The 18506-nt window shown below is 38.8% G+C and overlaps 2 protein-coding genes across 4 annotated transcripts in view; one reads left to right on the forward strand and one right to left on the reverse strand.

Annotated features, from left to right (window-relative positions):
* Positions 1 to 2459: 2459 nt before the first annotated feature.
* On the reverse strand, positions 2460 to 17585 carry PTCD2 (pentatricopeptide repeat domain 2). Of its 2 annotated transcripts, XM_062612550.1 has the most exons (10): positions 17456 to 17585; positions 15298 to 15390; positions 12840 to 12969; positions 11794 to 11911; positions 10162 to 10240; positions 8879 to 8970; positions 6743 to 6856; positions 5160 to 5234; positions 4234 to 4347; positions 2460 to 2874 (listed from the first exon to the last, which is right to left on the reverse strand). In XM_062612550.1, exons 1-10 carry the CDS (start codon positions 17559 to 17561, stop codon positions 2650 to 2652), a joined length of 1146 nt encoding a protein of 381 aa, XP_062468534.1. In that variant the 5' UTR covers positions 17562 to 17585; the 3' UTR covers positions 2460 to 2649. The 2 variants fall into 2 exon arrangements, with proteins under 2 accessions (XP_062468534.1, XP_062468535.1); XM_062612551.1 differs by lacking the exon at positions 15298 to 15390 and having other exon boundaries at positions 17456 to 17573.
* The window catches only part of MRPS27 (mitochondrial ribosomal protein S27), a 51394-nt gene continuing 50432 nt past the window's right edge, over positions 17545 to 18506 (forward strand). The window contains exon 1 of one of the 2 annotated variants that reach the window (XM_062612549.1): positions 17545 to 17700. In XM_062612549.1, the coding sequence (XP_062468533.1) occupies positions 17637 to 17700 (64 nt within the window). In that variant the 5' untranslated portion in view covers positions 17545 to 17636. The remainder of the gene's footprint in view (positions 17701 to 18506) is intronic. The other variant, XM_062612548.1, reaches the window with a different exon arrangement.

Below are 18506 nucleotides of genomic sequence, written 5' to 3' on the forward strand. Positions count from 1 at the left end.
AAGCTGCCACAACAGATGCAGCTTTAAAACAAAGAAAGAAACAAGTCCTTTGTTATTTTGCAATAAAAATTTTTAGAAGGATGCAATTTGAAACAACCCTGAGGAAAAGAAAACCCCAAAACCAAACTCAACGTTGAATAGCTCTGCATTTACACACTATAGGATGCCCTACTTTCTGTACTGCTGCAAAGTTCTAACAAGTCTTTGTTTCAAAAAAAATTATTTAAGCTTATGTAGAAGGTGCATTAAGTACACAAAACCTTTTCTTTAGAAAGCCATCGATTAAGCCTTTCACCTTCATTTTCATTGTTCTGAAGCACAAGATTAACAGGAGCACAGAGGAAGTGCTCCTTCCTTACCAAGACTCAAGATGCTTGTCGAAAGGAATATGAAAGAGGTATTAACCCATGGAGAATAGCAGAAGCATCTATAGCAGAGGAGTATCAGCCCTCTGAAGACTGCATACAACAAAGATGCCACATAAATGTAAAAACAAATTGGTTTATAATTCAAGCTGGAAAAAGCCCAACTTTCTCGTCAGATGTACAGCAAAGTAAGCCTTATAATTGTCATTGGCATATTAGAAGTAACATCAACAGCCTGTCTTGTACGTCATTGATCAGTATTTCCACAGAATACTCCAAAAACTGCATTATGATCACTGGCAAAGATGAATTGTTTCACAAATGTAGTAAGTTTCAAATAAAATGCTGTAAATCTATACGTTTGCAGTCTATACCTATCACCAACTACTCAGGGGTGCGAACTAATGCCTGGATTTTCCATTTTGAGACTGCTTGTGTTAGGCATAGGGCAAACTGTTCATTCTGCCCTGCCTTTACACAGCTGACACCGCAGATGCAAGGTACCCCTGGAAATTGAGTCGGTAGGAAAGCATGATCAAGAAACGCCACCTGCTGTCTCCTGGATCACTGTTCTAAAAAAGCTGCTGGAGCGCCAGCACATGCTCTAAACTCATGTTTCCTTTTATTGCAGGAAAAATATTTGAACATGATAAACAGCAATCCTTCAGATCCTCATTTAAGATACCACATAAATTTCAAGCAGCATTTCCTACAGAAGTCTTTTGCAGTGAAACCTAGAAAAAAAAGGGCAGCAATTCCCTTTGAAATATGCCTTGTTTATTTCCATATTGCTCCCCTCCCTTCCCTCCAAATAATTAACTGAATTCCACAACGTTGGCTTCTCTTGAATGTCAAGGTTCATCCTTGATTAAAACTCTATATAAGCAAAGTATAACTATACCACTGGCTGCAATAATATAGCGCGTATCTTTCCTTGTGGCTATCCCCAAGAAATGCTCTCTAGTGACTCAACCCAGGACATTCCAGCCACTCCAACCCAGAAAAAGTTTGGTTTCCTGATCTTGGGCACTAGGAAACTAGATGCCAACCAAACTTCAGCATGCTTAACTAAGCATATGGTTGAAGAATCTTCTGCACAAGAGCCAGTGTGCTCGGGACCTGGATGCACCAAAAAGTAAATCTGTAAACACATATGAAATCCAAGCTTCCCTGATGAACAAGCTGTTGTGCAACTTGAATGAAACAAATCAGACTTTGTTTGAATTAATGTGTATAAATATTAGAAGTCACTCTTTTCACCTCCCTTTTTTCCTAACGGAGGATGTTACCAGTCTTCTACAACACTTCCAGAGCAACCTTCAATATTTTCATGTTTAATTGTCTGAATTTTGTGTGTGTTTTTCTTTGAACCTACCCTTCTTGGGTTCCTGCTTTCTTTTCCTACTATTTTTAGTTATTTAAGGGCATTGCCTTTCTCTCTCAAGACAAAGAAACGGTGCTTCCTAATAACAGATTATAGCTTGAGTAAATCAGCCTCAAGAAAGCAAATAGTCAAGAGAACAAATAATGGAACACAATAAAGGAACACCTTATATATTTGCTTTGTAACATACTAAGTGGATAAAACTATCTTCTATTATTGCCAATAAAAATGTAGTTTTACATCAAACAGTTGTCCTGATAGTACTAGCCAACCAAGTAAATTCAATAGTAGTTCACACATTTTCTTTTTTTTTTTTTTAAACTAATCCTTGCCACACTGCAAGCAACCTTCACAAATCCTTTATCAAAGTTATGTGTCGAGAAAAAATTGGGAGCTACTTAAGGTTCCATACTGGAAGTGCCGGAATAATTTCCAACTGAGGCTGATTCTCCTGAGATGTACAGAATTTGAATAAACAGTTAACTTCTGTACTCTCTTATCTAGAATCTGGACTGCATTTGTCCTTTTAGTCAGAACATTACATCTGACAAAGACTGAATTTTCTTCCCACAAACCACAAGTCAGGTCAGACACACAAATTATTCTGGTCATTTCCATCAGGATGTTTAGCATAGGAAAATTCTGATTAAAGTGCCTGGGGAAAAACTTCAAACCATTATATCACTCCATTTCTGACCAACACACAAATATACATTGTCATGGCTTGTTTTTATCATCAAAATTGAAATGTGAAAGCTACATGATGTGTATTTTCACACATGATGTGCAGTTTCAGACAAACAAACAATTGCTCATTCTGGAGGAGAGGAGAAGACATTTCACTTGAATGTGGCTTCTAAGAGATGCTAACAGCAGTTCAGTGTGCCATCATATATTCAACTATTCCAACAATAGATTCACCCAAAGTGGTTTAGCAGCTTGATAGCCCAATAGCTTCTGATTGAAAAGCTTTGCAGGGATCTTCTTTGAACTAGGAATCTGGAAAAGCATGTCTTCTAGCGTGCACATGGTTATCTGTCCTGAAGCTTGTAGTTTCATATGAATATCTCTTAATTTGGCAGAAAGGTAGGCGTTTTCTTCCATCTTTTCCCTGACTGCAGCCAGCTAAGGAGGAGAAAATGACAGACTTACAGTTCAGCAAGTGAAGATCTCACTCAACCACCATACTGAAGGCAAGCAATCACTCAAAGAAAACAAAAGAGGCACACAATATATGTGGCTAACACAGTGACTAGTAAGAAGAGGATTTTATGCACCACCAAATACAATACCACACATTATACATCACCAAACAATGGTGGAAATGCACTGGCTGTCTATTAGAGAGAATTTGTTAGATTTAAAGCTTCCTCAAAATATACAGTCCAGTTTTCACTCCTAATACAGACTATCACAATTCTTTCTCTATTCAAACCCAGGAAACATTAATTGCTTCCTGTAATTTACTTTCCAGATCAGCACAATTCTAGTTATTGTTATGTATCATACTAAATGTACAGAAAAAGTGAAAAAAAAAGTCAGACTATAGAACACTGAGAAGTTCTGTATGCCATATACAGTCTGAGCTCAAGTGTTAAGTATCTCTTAGAAATTCTTATTTATCAATAACTTTTTGTGGAAGGAATGGATTAGAACTAATGCTTAGTCTTCTTAGGAACTGTTCGAAATTTGCCTAACAAGAGCAAAATACAGCACTGACAAATGCAACATCTATTGCAGTGAATTTACAAAACGAAATGCTGCTTAAAAAAAATTTAGTTTCAACACACCAGTTAACATACATGGGCTGGGTTTTGAAAGATGTGTACTACTTCTTTTTAGTATTTGTTATTTTATGTATCAGTTATTAATTTTGTTTAATAGGCGGCAGTGAAAGGCTAAGTATTTAATTATTAACATAGTCTTAAAAATATCTTATTCCATAGACAAGTTTCAGGAAAAGCTGCAGCAATGCTTCCAAGCCGATAGGGGTACATATGTACTCTGAAGGAGGTCTTCTTGGTGATCAGTATCGTAAAAGCTTTTTTTGAATAGTAAAATACAGTAAAATAGCAAAAGTTATTACTTCCCATATCACATTTCCCTGTGTAGCATCACAGGTTTTTGCAAATATTACCAACCTAACAATATTGCTGTCATCAGAACCTTATTCTCATTTTTACATCAAATGAAAACAGCACAGAAGGCAAAGGATTAAATTACTTAATGCCACTAGGGAACGCTTCATCTGCATTCAGATGAAATCTGAGCTCCTAAGAGCAAGATCTACAATAAAGGGAAGTGGGCAGCTAAGTGCTTTATCCAACAGCACAGAAAGCCAGCCAGCAGCCTTGCCATCTGACTGCATCAGATTCCAAACAACTTCACTAGGGTGAACTCAGGCACCTAAAGTTCTGTAACTGACCCACCATCATCATGGCCCAGCCAAGCACCATGGACCTCCTCTCATTACTGTACACTTACCACCTGCTCAGAAAACTCAATTTTTTTCACAAAGGGAGGAGTATGAACTTTCACTGCTGCCTCTAATGTCCTTATTACTTCTTCTAGCAAACCAGATCTGAGCTGGACAAGAACCTTAAAAATAAAATGAAATCACACAAATAGTACTTATCATCAGAATGCAAATTTAAAGAAACAAACGTGTTTGAGGAAGACAGGAAGCAATGAAGGAAAAAATACATTTCTAGACATTGCACTGATAAAAATCCATTAATCATGAAGAAAGCCAAAGGAATGACTGATTTCCACAGAGGTTTAGGGGGTCTTTTTTGCAGCTAGGACCTGGAAAGGGTGAGTCTGGAGACAAAGCTCCTCTGGCAGAGCTGCATTAGCTGTTCTTGTGTAAACTGAGGTGGTTTTTTTCCCACAGCTTAGAGAAGTTACTTACAGGGCACATGCAGGAGACTTTCCCTCAGGTTTTAGACCATGCATTTAAAGTGAAAAAGAGTTCTGTGCATATGAAGTTAAGGTTCAAAGGGCTGTAGGGGCCTGAAGTGGGCAGAACACAGCTAAGGAAGGCATTTATTTGGAACTGTGTTTTCTTTTAATCTCTTGTAGCAAGAAAGCAAAAAGTCACAATGTCATAATTAGAAATTGTTCACAGCCCATACTCACAGACATTGGACTGGTCTACTTTTCATTCTCATCTATGGTGGGAAGCGATTTAAAAAAATGGTGGCAGGGTGTTAACAATTCAGAAAGCATTGATAATTTTGTCAGTACAACTGACAGAAATTGTTTGTTTGCTCAAAACCAAGCTGAGCAACAGTACTGGTACATGACTGTACTACTAAGAAGCTGGACTTCTGTTACTCTGCACAAGGGAGTATTTTGTCCAGGACAGCATAATTCTCAGCAAGATCCTAATACAAATCAAAGATACTTACTTTAAGATTATTGTATAGTCTGCTCTCTGTTTTCAATATCCGGGAACAATAAAATTTGGCTTGTGAAACATCATTCTAGGAAGTAATTATAAATAATAAAAAGAATATGGTTGAACATGTGGGACACACTTTGACAAGAAAAGTTTAAGAAAAACAACAGTCTTTCACAACTTTTCAGTGAATCACAAACCAGCATCTAGAATCCCTTCACCAATCCATGGGTCACCAAGATCCACAGATTCCAAACAGCATCCAGCCTGTGAAAGGAACACTCCATGCTGGAGTTCCCATGTCATCTGGCTCTTTAGCACAGTACTGACAGTACTCCCTGTGCCAGACCAGCCAGGGAAAGAAGCATGTAACCAACAGTGAACATGAGAGCACCTAAAAGATAAAAGATCTACACACGTGCCCAATTTGGCACAAGCCAGAGTACTTAAACGAATTGCAGTATATGTTAATGTGAGTATTTATCCTGCCCAGCACTTTTAACCTTTTGGACATACACATTTCCAGTACTGTGTCTGTGCCATCAACTGATTTGTGTAGACAGTAAATGTTACACTGACATTTACTAAACTATACATTGTTACGTGGGATCAAGAAATATCTTACAGCAAGATGTACTATCAAAGATCATGCAGCTTAAGGAACATGGAGCATTATTCTGTTTGCAAAACAAGAACTGATTTTTATATAAGGCAACATCATGAAGGATATTTCACGTTGTGGCAGAGACAGATATTTTGTTTTTAAACCTCAATGCCAGTGACATGCCCTGTCATTTCACCATGCACATCAAAAAAATCATTAGATGATGCTATTGTTCAGTATCTCTGTTCACAGAGGCAGTGCAAAAAAGACCAGAGAGTGCATAAGAAAATTATAACAATTTTACTGCATCCATTCAAATCCATTAACAACAACAAATCACTAGCTCTTACAGTGCCTCTGTTTAGACGTGAAACAGAGAAAGTTCAGAATTTTCTTCAAGCGGTATACACAAATTATCTGTAGGTGAAATACTAGACTTTACAATTTCCTAATTGTTACTTTCTTGCTCGGTCTTCAACCCTGTACTGCCTCAGAGCCTCTCAGGCACATGAGGTATATCAAAACCTCCCCCTGAAGAAATGTGGAGAAAGGCAAGCCATCTCCCAGGCAGTAGGACAATACATGTCATAGCCTTTGAGTTTGCCTCCCAAGATACATATTTTTAAAAGATGATTGTACACATACTTTAAATTATCATTTTAATTACATTTAGAGGAAACCATCACTAAATAGCAGTATCTGAAGGACTGCATCCCTGATGACATCTGACCTGCTGGCTGAACTCCCCTTACTGGCATTGTCACTAGCACCAAATATCTGTGCATTCCACTCAGGATGTCAGTTTAGATTAGAGAATTTCTACATTCACTTTATGTGGGAATTGTCTATAATCTTAAAGGGGCCTAAAAATTCTAGAAGTTATTACATATCTCAGTTATGCTTCCTCTATGTTAGCTTCCTTTCACTGACTGTCTTAAGAAATAAAACTAGAGGGATTCAGGCACAAATCAGAACAAAAGGTACTGTACCTGCTTCAGAGCAGTTGCCACAGCAAAGCAGTATGCTCGCAGTGGTAATGCGTCACCTTTTAGCTGTGCTTCTTCAAGCAGTTTCTCACAGATTTTGCAAGATTCCAGGTTGTCCTGCATTGAAATTTCAAACCTAAGTGGCACTTGCTATTCTTGTGATATGAAAGGACTGTAGACAATTCCAATCACATTGAGAAGGCAATCAGAAGTCAATATACTGTAAGATACCAGCACCATTATTTTCAGTATTCAAGTAGCGTATCTTGAAGATATTTCCCTTCAAGATTTTTTATGAAGTTTTTTATGTTGCAACATGAGCAAAAAAACCTTTGAGCTTCATGGTTTCCCACCTACTGGATCAATAGATTAAGTTTTTCAAAAAGCCTCACCTAATCCTCTTTAGTGCATAAAGGGTTACTACAGCTTATTCCCTTATTTATAGTATTTTATCTTCATTAAAAAACCAAACAAAAAAAAAACAACAAAAAACCCAACAAACTCCAAAAACCCAAACCCATCAAAAAAACAAAAACAAACAAAAAAAAAACCCAGCCCCCAAACACCACATATTTATTGTGGCTTTTAAAACAACTGGGTGACAGTTGAGAATTATTTCCCCTCTATTTTTATCAATTCACTAAACAGCTAATGATGGGTCAGATTCTCTACTGGAAACACAGGTAGGGCCAGAAGTAGTAGAAAACAAAGTCTTCGGAACCTCTTCCTGTTGCACATGCCATAGATCCAAGAGTTCGGACAGCAGGCTGTGAAAAGAACTATGTAAAGATTTTAGGGAAGAAACTACCAAAGACTGAGTAAAGGATACCTCAGAGAAACACAGTAAGTTTCTCTGAAAGCCTTTACCTATACTGGCAGTGTTTTATCAAGGAGCAACCCTGAAGTGTAAATATTGCCTCAGTAGATGTTAGTAGTAAACACCAGCTTATAAACTTGGGTTGTAGCATAGTGTCAAGAGTCTTTGTATATTCATAACTTAGTAAAAAAAGGCATCTTCTACACAGAACTGGTAACAACCCTAAACTGACTGTAATAATCAGTCTCTAGTTTTTTTTTAACAGCAGACATCTTTTGCAGCTCTTTGTCAGCTCAGTCTACTGCCTCGCTCTCCAAACACCAAAGCCACATGGCTATTCCTGACCTAAAGGCAGCCCTGATTCATTAGGACTGAGAACTTCAAAAGCACCATATAAATTACTACTGAGCTACCATCTGAAGCCAACTCCTTTTTATCACATATGCACCCAGTTTCGTTGTATGGTTAGTTGAGAAACCTGAGAAAGTTTAGTTGAGTGATATAATTTTTCCTCAGCTAGTGTCTTTCATACTAAAAACATGGGGAAATTAAAGAATACTTACCTACTGAGTTTGGGAAAGGCCTAACTTAGCATTTAAAATTGCAGAACTGATTCAAATCTGGAGAGAAGTATCAACATTTAAAAAACTCTGGGGATCTCACTTTGCTACAAAAGGGAAACAGTTACAAGGAAACACTTGTAGAACCTAGGTAGCCTAGTTTCTTACTGTGTTCGTGCTCTTTTTCTCTGAGCTAAAAATACAGTTAAGGTCAAGAGGCTGCCTGTCCCTCACTGAAGGCATTCATTTGGGTTTCTTTACTCAGCTGCCCACTTCCATCAGGCATGCAGGAACAGATTACCTTTGAGAACTACAGTCCTTGTCAAGTTTGGGTGCAATTACAGAAATGGTTCAAGTTTACTTGGAGGGGAAGGGGAAAATGTATGGGAGATGTCTGACAGAACATACCATATACACACCTTGTTTCTTAAGGAAGCCAGACTGTAAAACCAACATTGAGGCTCAAGCACAAAGCACAGTCTGAAGAGGTACACAGGATCCAAGAGAAAGAATACTATCACAGCGTATCAAATTTGCTCTTCAACGCTTATGTCCACATATGTTTTTAGAGATTTGCTTTGTAACATTAGTTTGCATGGGAAACTCATGTGTACTCAATTAAGCAATTTAGGACTTAAATATGCCTAAAATATTTGTGCTAGATAAGAAATAATGACTGGGAAATTTTAAATTTCATAGAAAAGGAAGACATAGAGAAGGCATTTCAAATCCTTTTTTCATATGTAAATTGAAAATACTCACCAGTTTGTAGCATATTGCAAATGCAATTAGATAGGTTTCTTTGCTGAAAGGTATACTTTGTTTTTTCATTTCAACCAGAACTTCCAAAGCACCTATCAAAAATACATTAGTGTTATTCACTTCACAAATTTAAGGCTGTACATTTTGTAACAGGGAAAAAAAATAAATTAAATCAGCACGGAATAATCTTAGTAGGTATATTTCAAAATAGGAATGCAATTGAAATCTGTTCTTTAAAAAAAACAAACAACACAAAACCAAACATTTTAAAAAGTTTAATTTAGAGTCAGTTGGATGCAAATATTTCTTGCCAGCAAGAAGGTTTTCAATCTACATTAGCATCTGGCCTTACTGTTCTATTATTTTCATACAAATCTAAAAATAAATTCTAGACACTTGACAAAGCTGCTTTTATTCTTCCCAACTGCCCAGAAAATCAGCCTTTTAAACACATAAACAAAGCTTCCATCATTTTTTGGAAACTAACAGTTCCTCAGTAACACACACGTTCCATTACACCACCACACTGCATTGAGGCTCTGATCCAGTTGTTTTTACAGTCTTGACTTCTGGACTCAGATTTGCCAAACATCAAGAGAGTTAGCACTGTGTGTTCAACAAATTTCAAAGAAAGGGATTTGCTTGAAAAGCTTACTCCACACTCAATTTAAGATTTTGTCATGGAATGTCTTTTCAGTCAGGTCAGATGATTCACCATTATCCTCAAAAAGGACCAAAATGATTTGAAACACTTGACTTAAAGTACTGGAGTAGCTACTCTGGATGGGTACACTAGTAGGACAAAGAAAAGACTGCAGCCTGGTTTTGTTACCCAAGGGAAAAAGGGTACTCTTCCCTGCTCTGACACAAATGCAAAACTTCCAAAAAAGGTTGTGGAAGAGCTTACTGTTCAAAAAACTGCATAAACCAAACTTTGAATAGAGAAAACAAAAAGCTCTGGAAATTACAAACCAAAGAGAAATTAAGCCTTCAGAAAAAAGGGGTTAGGAAACAATCCCCCCTGGACAACTACAGTTCTGTGCAACTATGAATGGTAAGAATACCAGTAGAAATGCATGACAAACAGAGTCTTCCATTTTTAGTACACCCTACAGTGCTGCTCATCCACATCCACACTTATATACAGGATGTTTGGCCTTTGAAACCATAAACCAATGGTTAATGAGTAATATTCATTAAAATGTACATGTATTTATACACACACACTTACAATGAGAAGCATTCTCTCAAAATGCATTTGCCTTAGCAAAAGGAGTACTTACTTTCAAAATGGCCCTTTTTAAATAACATTGTCATCAAAATATGGAATGATGTACTCTCCGAGAAAAAACCATGCAAATTCTGGAGAACAGACACAGCAAGCATAAAGAAAGTTAGAAGAGTGAGCACTCTTACTGTGCACAGCATCTTGCAGGTCTTCCTACTGGAATAGTCCCATCTTCCTAAATTCCACATTTAACATTCCGGGTTCCCTGACTGTCCCTCTGTCAAGTCACCTCTAAAATACCAGTGATATAGTATATCATTATATATCAATATATATCAGTATATATATCAGTATATCAATATATATATATATATCAGTATATCAATATATATATATATGATATATGATATATATATATGATATATGATATATATATATGATATATATCAGTATATCAATACCAGTGATAAGTATAGTCAAAAGCTCTCTAAACTTAAGCAGAAATTTCCCAGAGATTCCCCACTACCATATTTTTTAAATAACAGATTGTGACTTGTAAATTGATACAAGCAGAAGTCACTGACAAATGGCAACTTCAAAATCTCAGCAGAAACACAGCTTGCAGCTCATTAACAGTATCTTTAGTGTAAGGTACCACCACCATGAAACCAAAAGAATTGGTATCAAATGATGAACAGATCAGCACAACGGCTTGAGAACAGAATAGCAGAAGAAAGAGCAAGTACATTTTACATTCTGCTTCAATGACACTGTGTGTTGGAAACAGCCATATAAAATGTCAGAGGTGTCAAGTCTAAATTTCTGCAGCAGTCTGAAGAAGTGGTACTCTAGCTTACTCTCCATTAGTTACTAAGTACTGCATGACCTGTCTCAATGAAATAGATCTTAAGAAAAAAAAAAAAAAGAAACAAAACCCACACATACTTTTACATGTGCCGAATTTAACAATAGCAGGACAAGCGAGACTTCTCCCATTTCTGGCTAGATAAATCTCATGCCTTAATGGATTAACATTGTAGAGGTGACTTTCCTCTGGCTGCCAGAGATTTTTGAAGACACAACATTATTGCACAGAACCTTTTATATTTATTATACAATGGGTGTGACTCCTGTCTTGTCATGATAGCATACACAGCGTTTTACAGATGTTCAGAAACAAGCCTTTAAGTTTCTTCAACATTTAAAATGGCCAATTTCCTGAGCTGATACTACATCACCACTGCAGGGTTCAGAGGGAGTTTGAAATACAAAATAATGAGATACATACGCTGGTGCAAACAACCCAAGGGATGTCAGAGGACTACTGTGTAAAAGCTCAGAAGTGTTCATTTCCAAGAACAATCTAATGCATCACAGGATGCAGGAAAGCATGTATCAGCTGTGTTTATTTGAGAATTTTTTTAATCAATACTTGTGATGCAATTAGGCAGAAGTATAATAATGTTATCAGTCAAACTAGCATTTAGTTTTCTTTTAATTACTGTCTTGCTATTTTTAAGGTAAACCCCATGTAATTTGCATCCTTGCATTAATATCATAGACATCCTTACTAATGCAACACATATACTTCAAGTCTATAAGCTCATGCAGGGCTCATGTAGTACATGAATTACTCACATAAGACTAATAATAACAACAATATTTTCTAAATAGATATATGAATTACCTGATCTTTGATAAGTTCTACTGCAGGTCGTTCAAGATCTAGCTCATAACATAGCCTCATAAAGAGTGGCCCAAATTTAAAATTATGTAAGGATGTGATTCCATTCTGCTCATGGTACCTATTGGAAAGATTAAAAAAAGTTAATCGCACAGGGCATGGAATTTGTGAAGGGAAAACAGGTTTAAATAGACAGCAAGATCCATACGTGCAGTGACAAACACACTTCTCTATTTGCACCAGCCAGCAACATTTAGATAACAGAAGATTAATTTTATGGAAAAAATACTGTTTTGATCAAACTAATAAATTAACCAGTAATATGTAAAGTAATCTGCATTGGATTAATAGCAGAATGGGTTTCTGCCACGAAACTTCCAGCTACTTTACCCTCTATCCCTACAGCAATAGCACAGGAAGTGGCAGCATTCCATTTTAGCAGCAGTACCTGTTCAAATAACTTTTTCTCTCCTACATTAAGAGAACCCCAATTAAAATGATAAAAATAAAGTGTTTCACTTTTTTCTTTGTAACTCCTACACTGCAATTGTTGGGAAGGCTTTAATTCACAAAACCTGCCACTACTGCATCCAGACCAGTTCATAACAAGGGATGGCTTGGCTGGAAAACGCCACTGAACGCACCATTATACCTGGCAGTGTTCAAGGCCAGGCTGGACAGAGCCTTAGGTAACATGGTTTAGTGTGTGGTGTCCTTGCCCATGGCAGGGGTGTTGGAACTAGATGATCTTAAGGTCCTTTCCAAACCTGGCTATTCTGTGATTCTATGATGCGTCTATGTGGCACTGTTCATTCTGCATACAATAGGAAAGCACTTTGCTCTTACAGCTTGACTCTCCTTTGATCTAAGAGTCTGTGAAGGGTTGGAAGATCCAAAACAAAATAAAATACAGCCTTAGTTTAGGGGATTAACTATGTATATGGCTACTGAATTAGGGTAAGCCTTCAACTAGAGACATAACCTGAGATGATCTAATAAATGCAAAAAAATAAGACAGAAAAGAGTGTTACCTGGATTGTTAAAAATACCTGTAAATAACTTCTCTGGCTAGTTCCACATCAGATGAAGTCTGACATAAATGCAGCAAGTTTTTTAATTCAGTTTTGAGAATTATTTCATTTTTCTTTAATTTTTCTTTAATACTTTTAAAATACGGATCTGAAAATAAAACACATTATAGCAATAGTCTATAGACAATTCCTTTACCTGCATTGCATACTTGATACCTGAAACATGAAGATTTAAAGAGGCAGAAAGCTTGGGTTTTTTTTTCACCAACAAAAATGCATGAAACTTCATGCCTAGGTGTCCCCAGTGAAGTCATGTCAGACTTGGAAAAACAAGAGGATGCTTACTGTGAACTTAACTGCATTGTGTATGTTATGTACTACAAAAAAATTTAAAGAGGAAGTACCTTTTGTGACTTTTTCTGCCTTATGTTCTTTTTTAAAAAAGCAAGCAAACAAACAAAACCAATCCCATTCAGCCTCCAAATGACCATAGGAATGCCTACTCAACACTGCTTGTGCAGAAAACTTAAATTCCTTCATGGTTGATGCAAACACAAAGAACCTCATACATAATCTATGTATTTCTATATATAACCATAACCTTAAGAGTTGTTGCCCTTTTCCCAACACTCCCAAAGACGTTTCTCTATCCAGCACGTTTTCCTATGACAAAGCAAGCACAAAGATGAGTCCTTCATTTGGTAATCTCAAGCCTCTGATTCAGACACACCCAAGACTAAAATCACATGCACCACCTGGCAGCCCCATTCCTCTAAGGGTGCTACCCCATCTTGACCAGGGAAGTGAATTTTTTGGTAACAGTTGCTGGGTCAGTGCTGTTCCCAAGCTAAAAACCTACACAAGAGGCATAAAGTAAGCACCCCAGAGAACAACTTATTCAGCTACTGGATACATATCTGTTGCTACATGCAAATGCAAGTCCTTAGCTACATGCAAATACGAGTCCTTACTCAAGCTGAAATGCAGAGCTGAATCCTGTAAAGTCAGAAGAATGTATATAGATGTATGCATATAATAGTTGTAATGTATTCAAAGATGCATAGAAATTCAAAAAATACCTGGGATTTCAACTGTCTTTGTATTACAATAGGTGACCATTTAATTGCTGTAGTTAATAGAATAACTATTACAGTTAATAGTTGCATTATAATAACTAATAGCTATTATATACTGTGTAATTTCTATATACATATTGTTTCTGCTTCTACAGCAAGTTTAATAATAACCCTAATTACTTCTTTTCAGCTTTCAAGTATTAGACTAAACACAGAGTACAGAAACCATGCACACATACACACAGATAGGTGCTTATACATTGTTTTAATTAGTCCATGGAAGCTTCTATTTGTACAAAACAAAAAGATCTACTGTGACCTCTAAAGTCAAATATTTGGCTTCTATAAACCTGTTTTAGCAAGAGTGATTAACCCACAGCAATAAATTTGTTATATTCAATCATAATATTCAATACATTTGAATTATCACATTCATCCTCCCTGAAGGGCAGGATGAATAATCCCCCCATGTGAATATGTCATCATCACAGCATAATATAGCAATATTATGATTTGCCACTGCCTGATTTAAACTCTACTTTCATTTAATATAGAAAAACTGTCCTGTTGAGTTTACCTCCTACTCTGTCCCAGAAGACTGGTTTACACAAAACAAAATTTGATTATTTGTCTCTTCCTTGACATACACATAAAAACCAAAATTAACTACATCCTTTGGAACAATTGTCAATTTGAATCACTAGAACACCTGCACATGATTAAACAGGTGCAGGAAGTGGAGTTTTGCCAAATCTTTCTTGAATATTAAGGACAGATTTATGTTTATATTTATGTTCCTTAAAGAAAGGAATTTGTTTATTTTTTAAGCAGCTTGAAAAAATCCCTATCAGGTAAGATCCACTGATCTTGCTCCTTCGTAAGTTTGGAAAGCCTAAATTTCTTTTGCATATTCTAAGTATGTATATATCACCTAGAATTGGGTGTACAATTGAGAACTTACATTAGGTAAATAGAAACAAATCTAAAAGAGCAAGCTAACTAAATTTACAGAGTAGATTAAAAGAGAATTACTGCCATAGGCATTCTCTGGATAGTTAAGCAGCTATTAGGTTTTGTATTAACTTTGTCTGATACCATATTTGAAGCAAGATTTGTAGACTGAAACAGTATTTTCTATTAAAAGCAAGGGCACAAACACTTCTTACGCGAAAGTCTGCATGCTTGAAAACTTCTCCACATTTTCCAGCACACCATAACTAATACTGTTTCACTCTACAAAGCTGCAGATCTTCCAATAATTTTAGCAACAAAAAATTTGCAAGATTAAGTTGTTGTTTTACATGTGGTCAGCTCATATCACATTATAATGACTGTGACTGTCTTATTTCCTAGACTTATTCCAAAACTGAGAATGGTGATTACGAAATAAATACTAATACCTTTATTGCCATGAACTTCATTTCTAATTACCACTTTCATCTGCTGAAATTCTTGTAACTTGATATCATCTTCCGTTAGCAGATACCTCTTTCCTACCACTAGAAAAAAAGATGAAGGTAGAGTTTTATGTCACACTGTATGTTTTAATACTACTGAACTTTGTATTTATTAGTGTCCTTAATTACTGTGTGATGCCAAAACAGGGCCACCATGACACTAAGAAAAAGGCTGCAAAAATTGCAATTGCTCATGTGACCGACAAAAGTGCCTGAGCACTATGTTTCAGCTTCACAAAGTTAACGTCTACAAGGATGAAGAAGTATGTATTTACTAGATGTGCAAAAGAAAAAGTAGAGACACTTCTCTCCACGAAGCTAAGATACATGAGGATTCTGCACAAGCATAAGGTATGTCACCCCTTTCATATTTTTACAATGATATGTCTTCCCTTTGTTCACCACAATGCACTAGTGGCACAGGCTCCTCACATCTGCTGTTCCCCCCCTACTGTAGAATGTATTGTTCTAGAAGCTCCAAATGCAGTAGAAAGACAAAAGGAAAAAAACATAAAGCTTACTATTTGGATTGTATTAACACTCAAGAGACTTAGTAAAATTGTAGTGCAGTACAGGTATCAGAGAAGACAGTCACTGAACCTAGAATCTCAAAATTAGCTTTGGGTGCTGACCTCAACTGTGCTGTGTTGTAAACTCCTTTAACGGAAGTGCCATGCAAATGCTATTTGTGATTTTTTTTTGCTGAAACAAAAAAAGCCCTCCAGTAAATTTTTGTTTGCAACCAGTGATTTTCTAACACAGAGTCACTGTAATAGTTTATGTTGTCACAATCTAATCTTTTTAAGTTTTTGGCTTCTTAAAGAATTATTCTAATCATGAAGGGACAAGAGCAAGTATTATCCTGAGCTAGGTTATTTCTCCTCCTTCTGTGTTTCCCTAGCAAAATAAAAACACTTGTTTTCTATGCAAGCTAAGCATGCTAATGATACATTTCATAAAATCTGAAGAAACCGCCCCTCCATTAAGTGGCATCTTTAGCCATTAAATTTAATGGAAACAGTTTCAATGGGTAAACAAATACACTTTATCCAGCATGAAACTGGCATGGATTATACTGCCATCACTTCCCAAAGACCCACTCAGCTGGTCTAACACCACCCCTGACCTGGGCCTCTCGAAAGCTGATGCGGGAATCATGCCAGTGCCTGGGCTGGTACACAACACACTCCACTGCATGAACACACCACACTGCATGGACACTCAGCAGCCACAGGTGTGATAAGAGAGCTTTGACCAGCAGACTTTTACCCTTCTTGAAATTAATTTGCTCTATTCTACTTTCTTAAATACACACTTTACAGTGTTATAGAAAGAAACTAGTGCAAAGAGGGCTGCTGAGCAAAAAAAGAGGGAGATCAATATGATGGCTGGCGCACACAAGGCAGTGCAGGCCATCCCAGAGAAATTAACTGACCAACCTGCTTTACTTCTGACACACTGTGACTCTCTAAAAGGAAGGCCAGTGAAAAGTGGTGGGCAGACCACCATGCAGGGGGCATCTTCACGTTTCTGAGGCGTCTAACAGACCTGTAAACTAAGCAAACCCTCCACAGACAGCTGTTCGTACAGCAATCCAGAGACCCAGACGTGGCCTATGCTGGAGCCTTCTGACACGTCCTTTCCCCATGCCGAGGGAACACCTTGGAAGGCCTCTGAAACCTGGTCACGGCGGCGACAGCCAGCAGGCGCGCCTGGGTAATGTTGCTGTCCCAGAACAAAACCGCATTCATGAACCTAGATGCTTACTGGGTTTTGGTGACTCCTGCGTAGCCAACGGCAAAGACAGGATAAACTGAGTAACGCTGCCCCGCGGGAAAACGCTGCCGCACCAGCCCGGTACACCACAGCACCCACGCGCCCGCCCTAAGGCCCATCGGGAGCCCCTCAGAGCTCCCTTTCGCTCCGTACCCAGCGCTGAGGGCACCCCCACCGGAACTACAACTCCCGTCAGGCACAAGGTTACGACAAACGCCGACCCTGCCGAGAGTTGTAGTACCCGGGCCGGAGCCACAGCCCACTGGCAGCTCAGTGCCCCAGCTGCGCACCCCGCCGTCCGTCGCCGCTGCGCAGCCCGCGGTACCTCCAGGCGCCGAGCCCCAGCAGCCTGAGGCGGGCGGGTGAACGGCGGAACGCCGCACCGCCTCCCGCACCACCCGCCGCGACCCGCCTCCGAGCACCACCGCCATCTTGCGCCCGATCTGCCGGAGGCGGGGCGCTCGCGGACCTCCCCCACGCCGCAGCTCGCTTCCTCCCTCGGCAGCATGGCCGCCGCCGTGCTATGGCGCGGAGTGTTCTGCACCAGGAGGGCCCTCGGCGCCGCCGCAGGTCGGTGCTCTGTTGGCAGACGGCAGCAGCGCTCGGCGGGGCCTCCCACTTGGGGGGACTCCGTGAGTGGCGGTGGGGGCTCTACCGGGGAGGACAGGCCGTGGCGGGACGGGTCGCTGAGTCGCTTGTTTGGTCGCAAAGCGTGAGCAGGCACGGGGTGCTGCCCAGGGACTTCCACTTTGCCTTTATACAAACATGTAGAAAGGTGCAGGCAGATCTGAGAACGGCGTACCACTAGCATGCGGTGCGGGAGAGTGTTCTTAATCTGTTCTTTGTAGGTATTCCACCTTGCCGATTTCGTAGCTTAGTAGGATAGGAGCTGCCGTTTGCGGTCACGGGAAGCCACGCGGGGTTGTATGGGGGCTGCCGAACCCGCAGCAGTCGGTGTTCAGCACAACCTACTAACTCAGGTGACAAAAGCGCAACCAAGATTTAGGGTTTTTAAAGCCACCTTTCAAAAAAATCCTGACCTTTGGGATCATGGGTGACTTTAATTGTGCCTTTTCAGCTTCCGTCAGCAGGAATTTCACAGTCTTGCTTCCTGGTATCTACATGCCCCTGTCTCAGTAATCCCACCCTTTGCTTCGGCACTGGACCTCCAGCTTACCTGAGCAAAGCACTGTCATGGAGGCAGTTGCTTGTACTATAGAAAACAGTTCTTTAAAGCCGTATCCTTGCTAGTGGTGTCCTTAGCTGTGAGTGAGCATACGGAGGTTTATTCTAACAAAAGAACAGCACAAACTCGTATCTTTTGTGTGCCTCCTTCATGAACGTAATCAGAAATAGCTTCAAAAGAAAACCTACCA

Source organism: Pezoporus occidentalis, unplaced genomic scaffold (assembly GCF_034315485.1).
Source record: "Pezoporus occidentalis ecotype Australia unplaced genomic scaffold, CSIRO_AGI_Poc_V1 ctg16, whole genome shotgun sequence".
Lineage (NCBI taxonomy): Eukaryota > Metazoa > Chordata > Aves > Psittaciformes > Psittacidae > Pezoporus > Pezoporus occidentalis.

Excerpts from the sequence above, each read along its gene's own strand:
- PTCD2 (XM_062612550.1), bottom strand. The coding sequence starts at position 17,561 with ATGGCGGTGGTGCTCGGAGGCGGGTCGCGGCGGGTGGTGCGGGAGGCG. Across the intron at positions 12,970-15,297 it reads TGAAGTTCATGGCAATAAAG|ATCCGTATTTTAAAAGTATT; the intron begins GTATTAGTATTT and ends TTTTATTTTCAG. Across the intron at positions 10,241-11,793 it reads TAGAACTTATCAAAGATCAG|AATTTGCATGGTTTTTTCTC; the intron begins GTAATTCATATA and ends TCTGTTCTCCAG.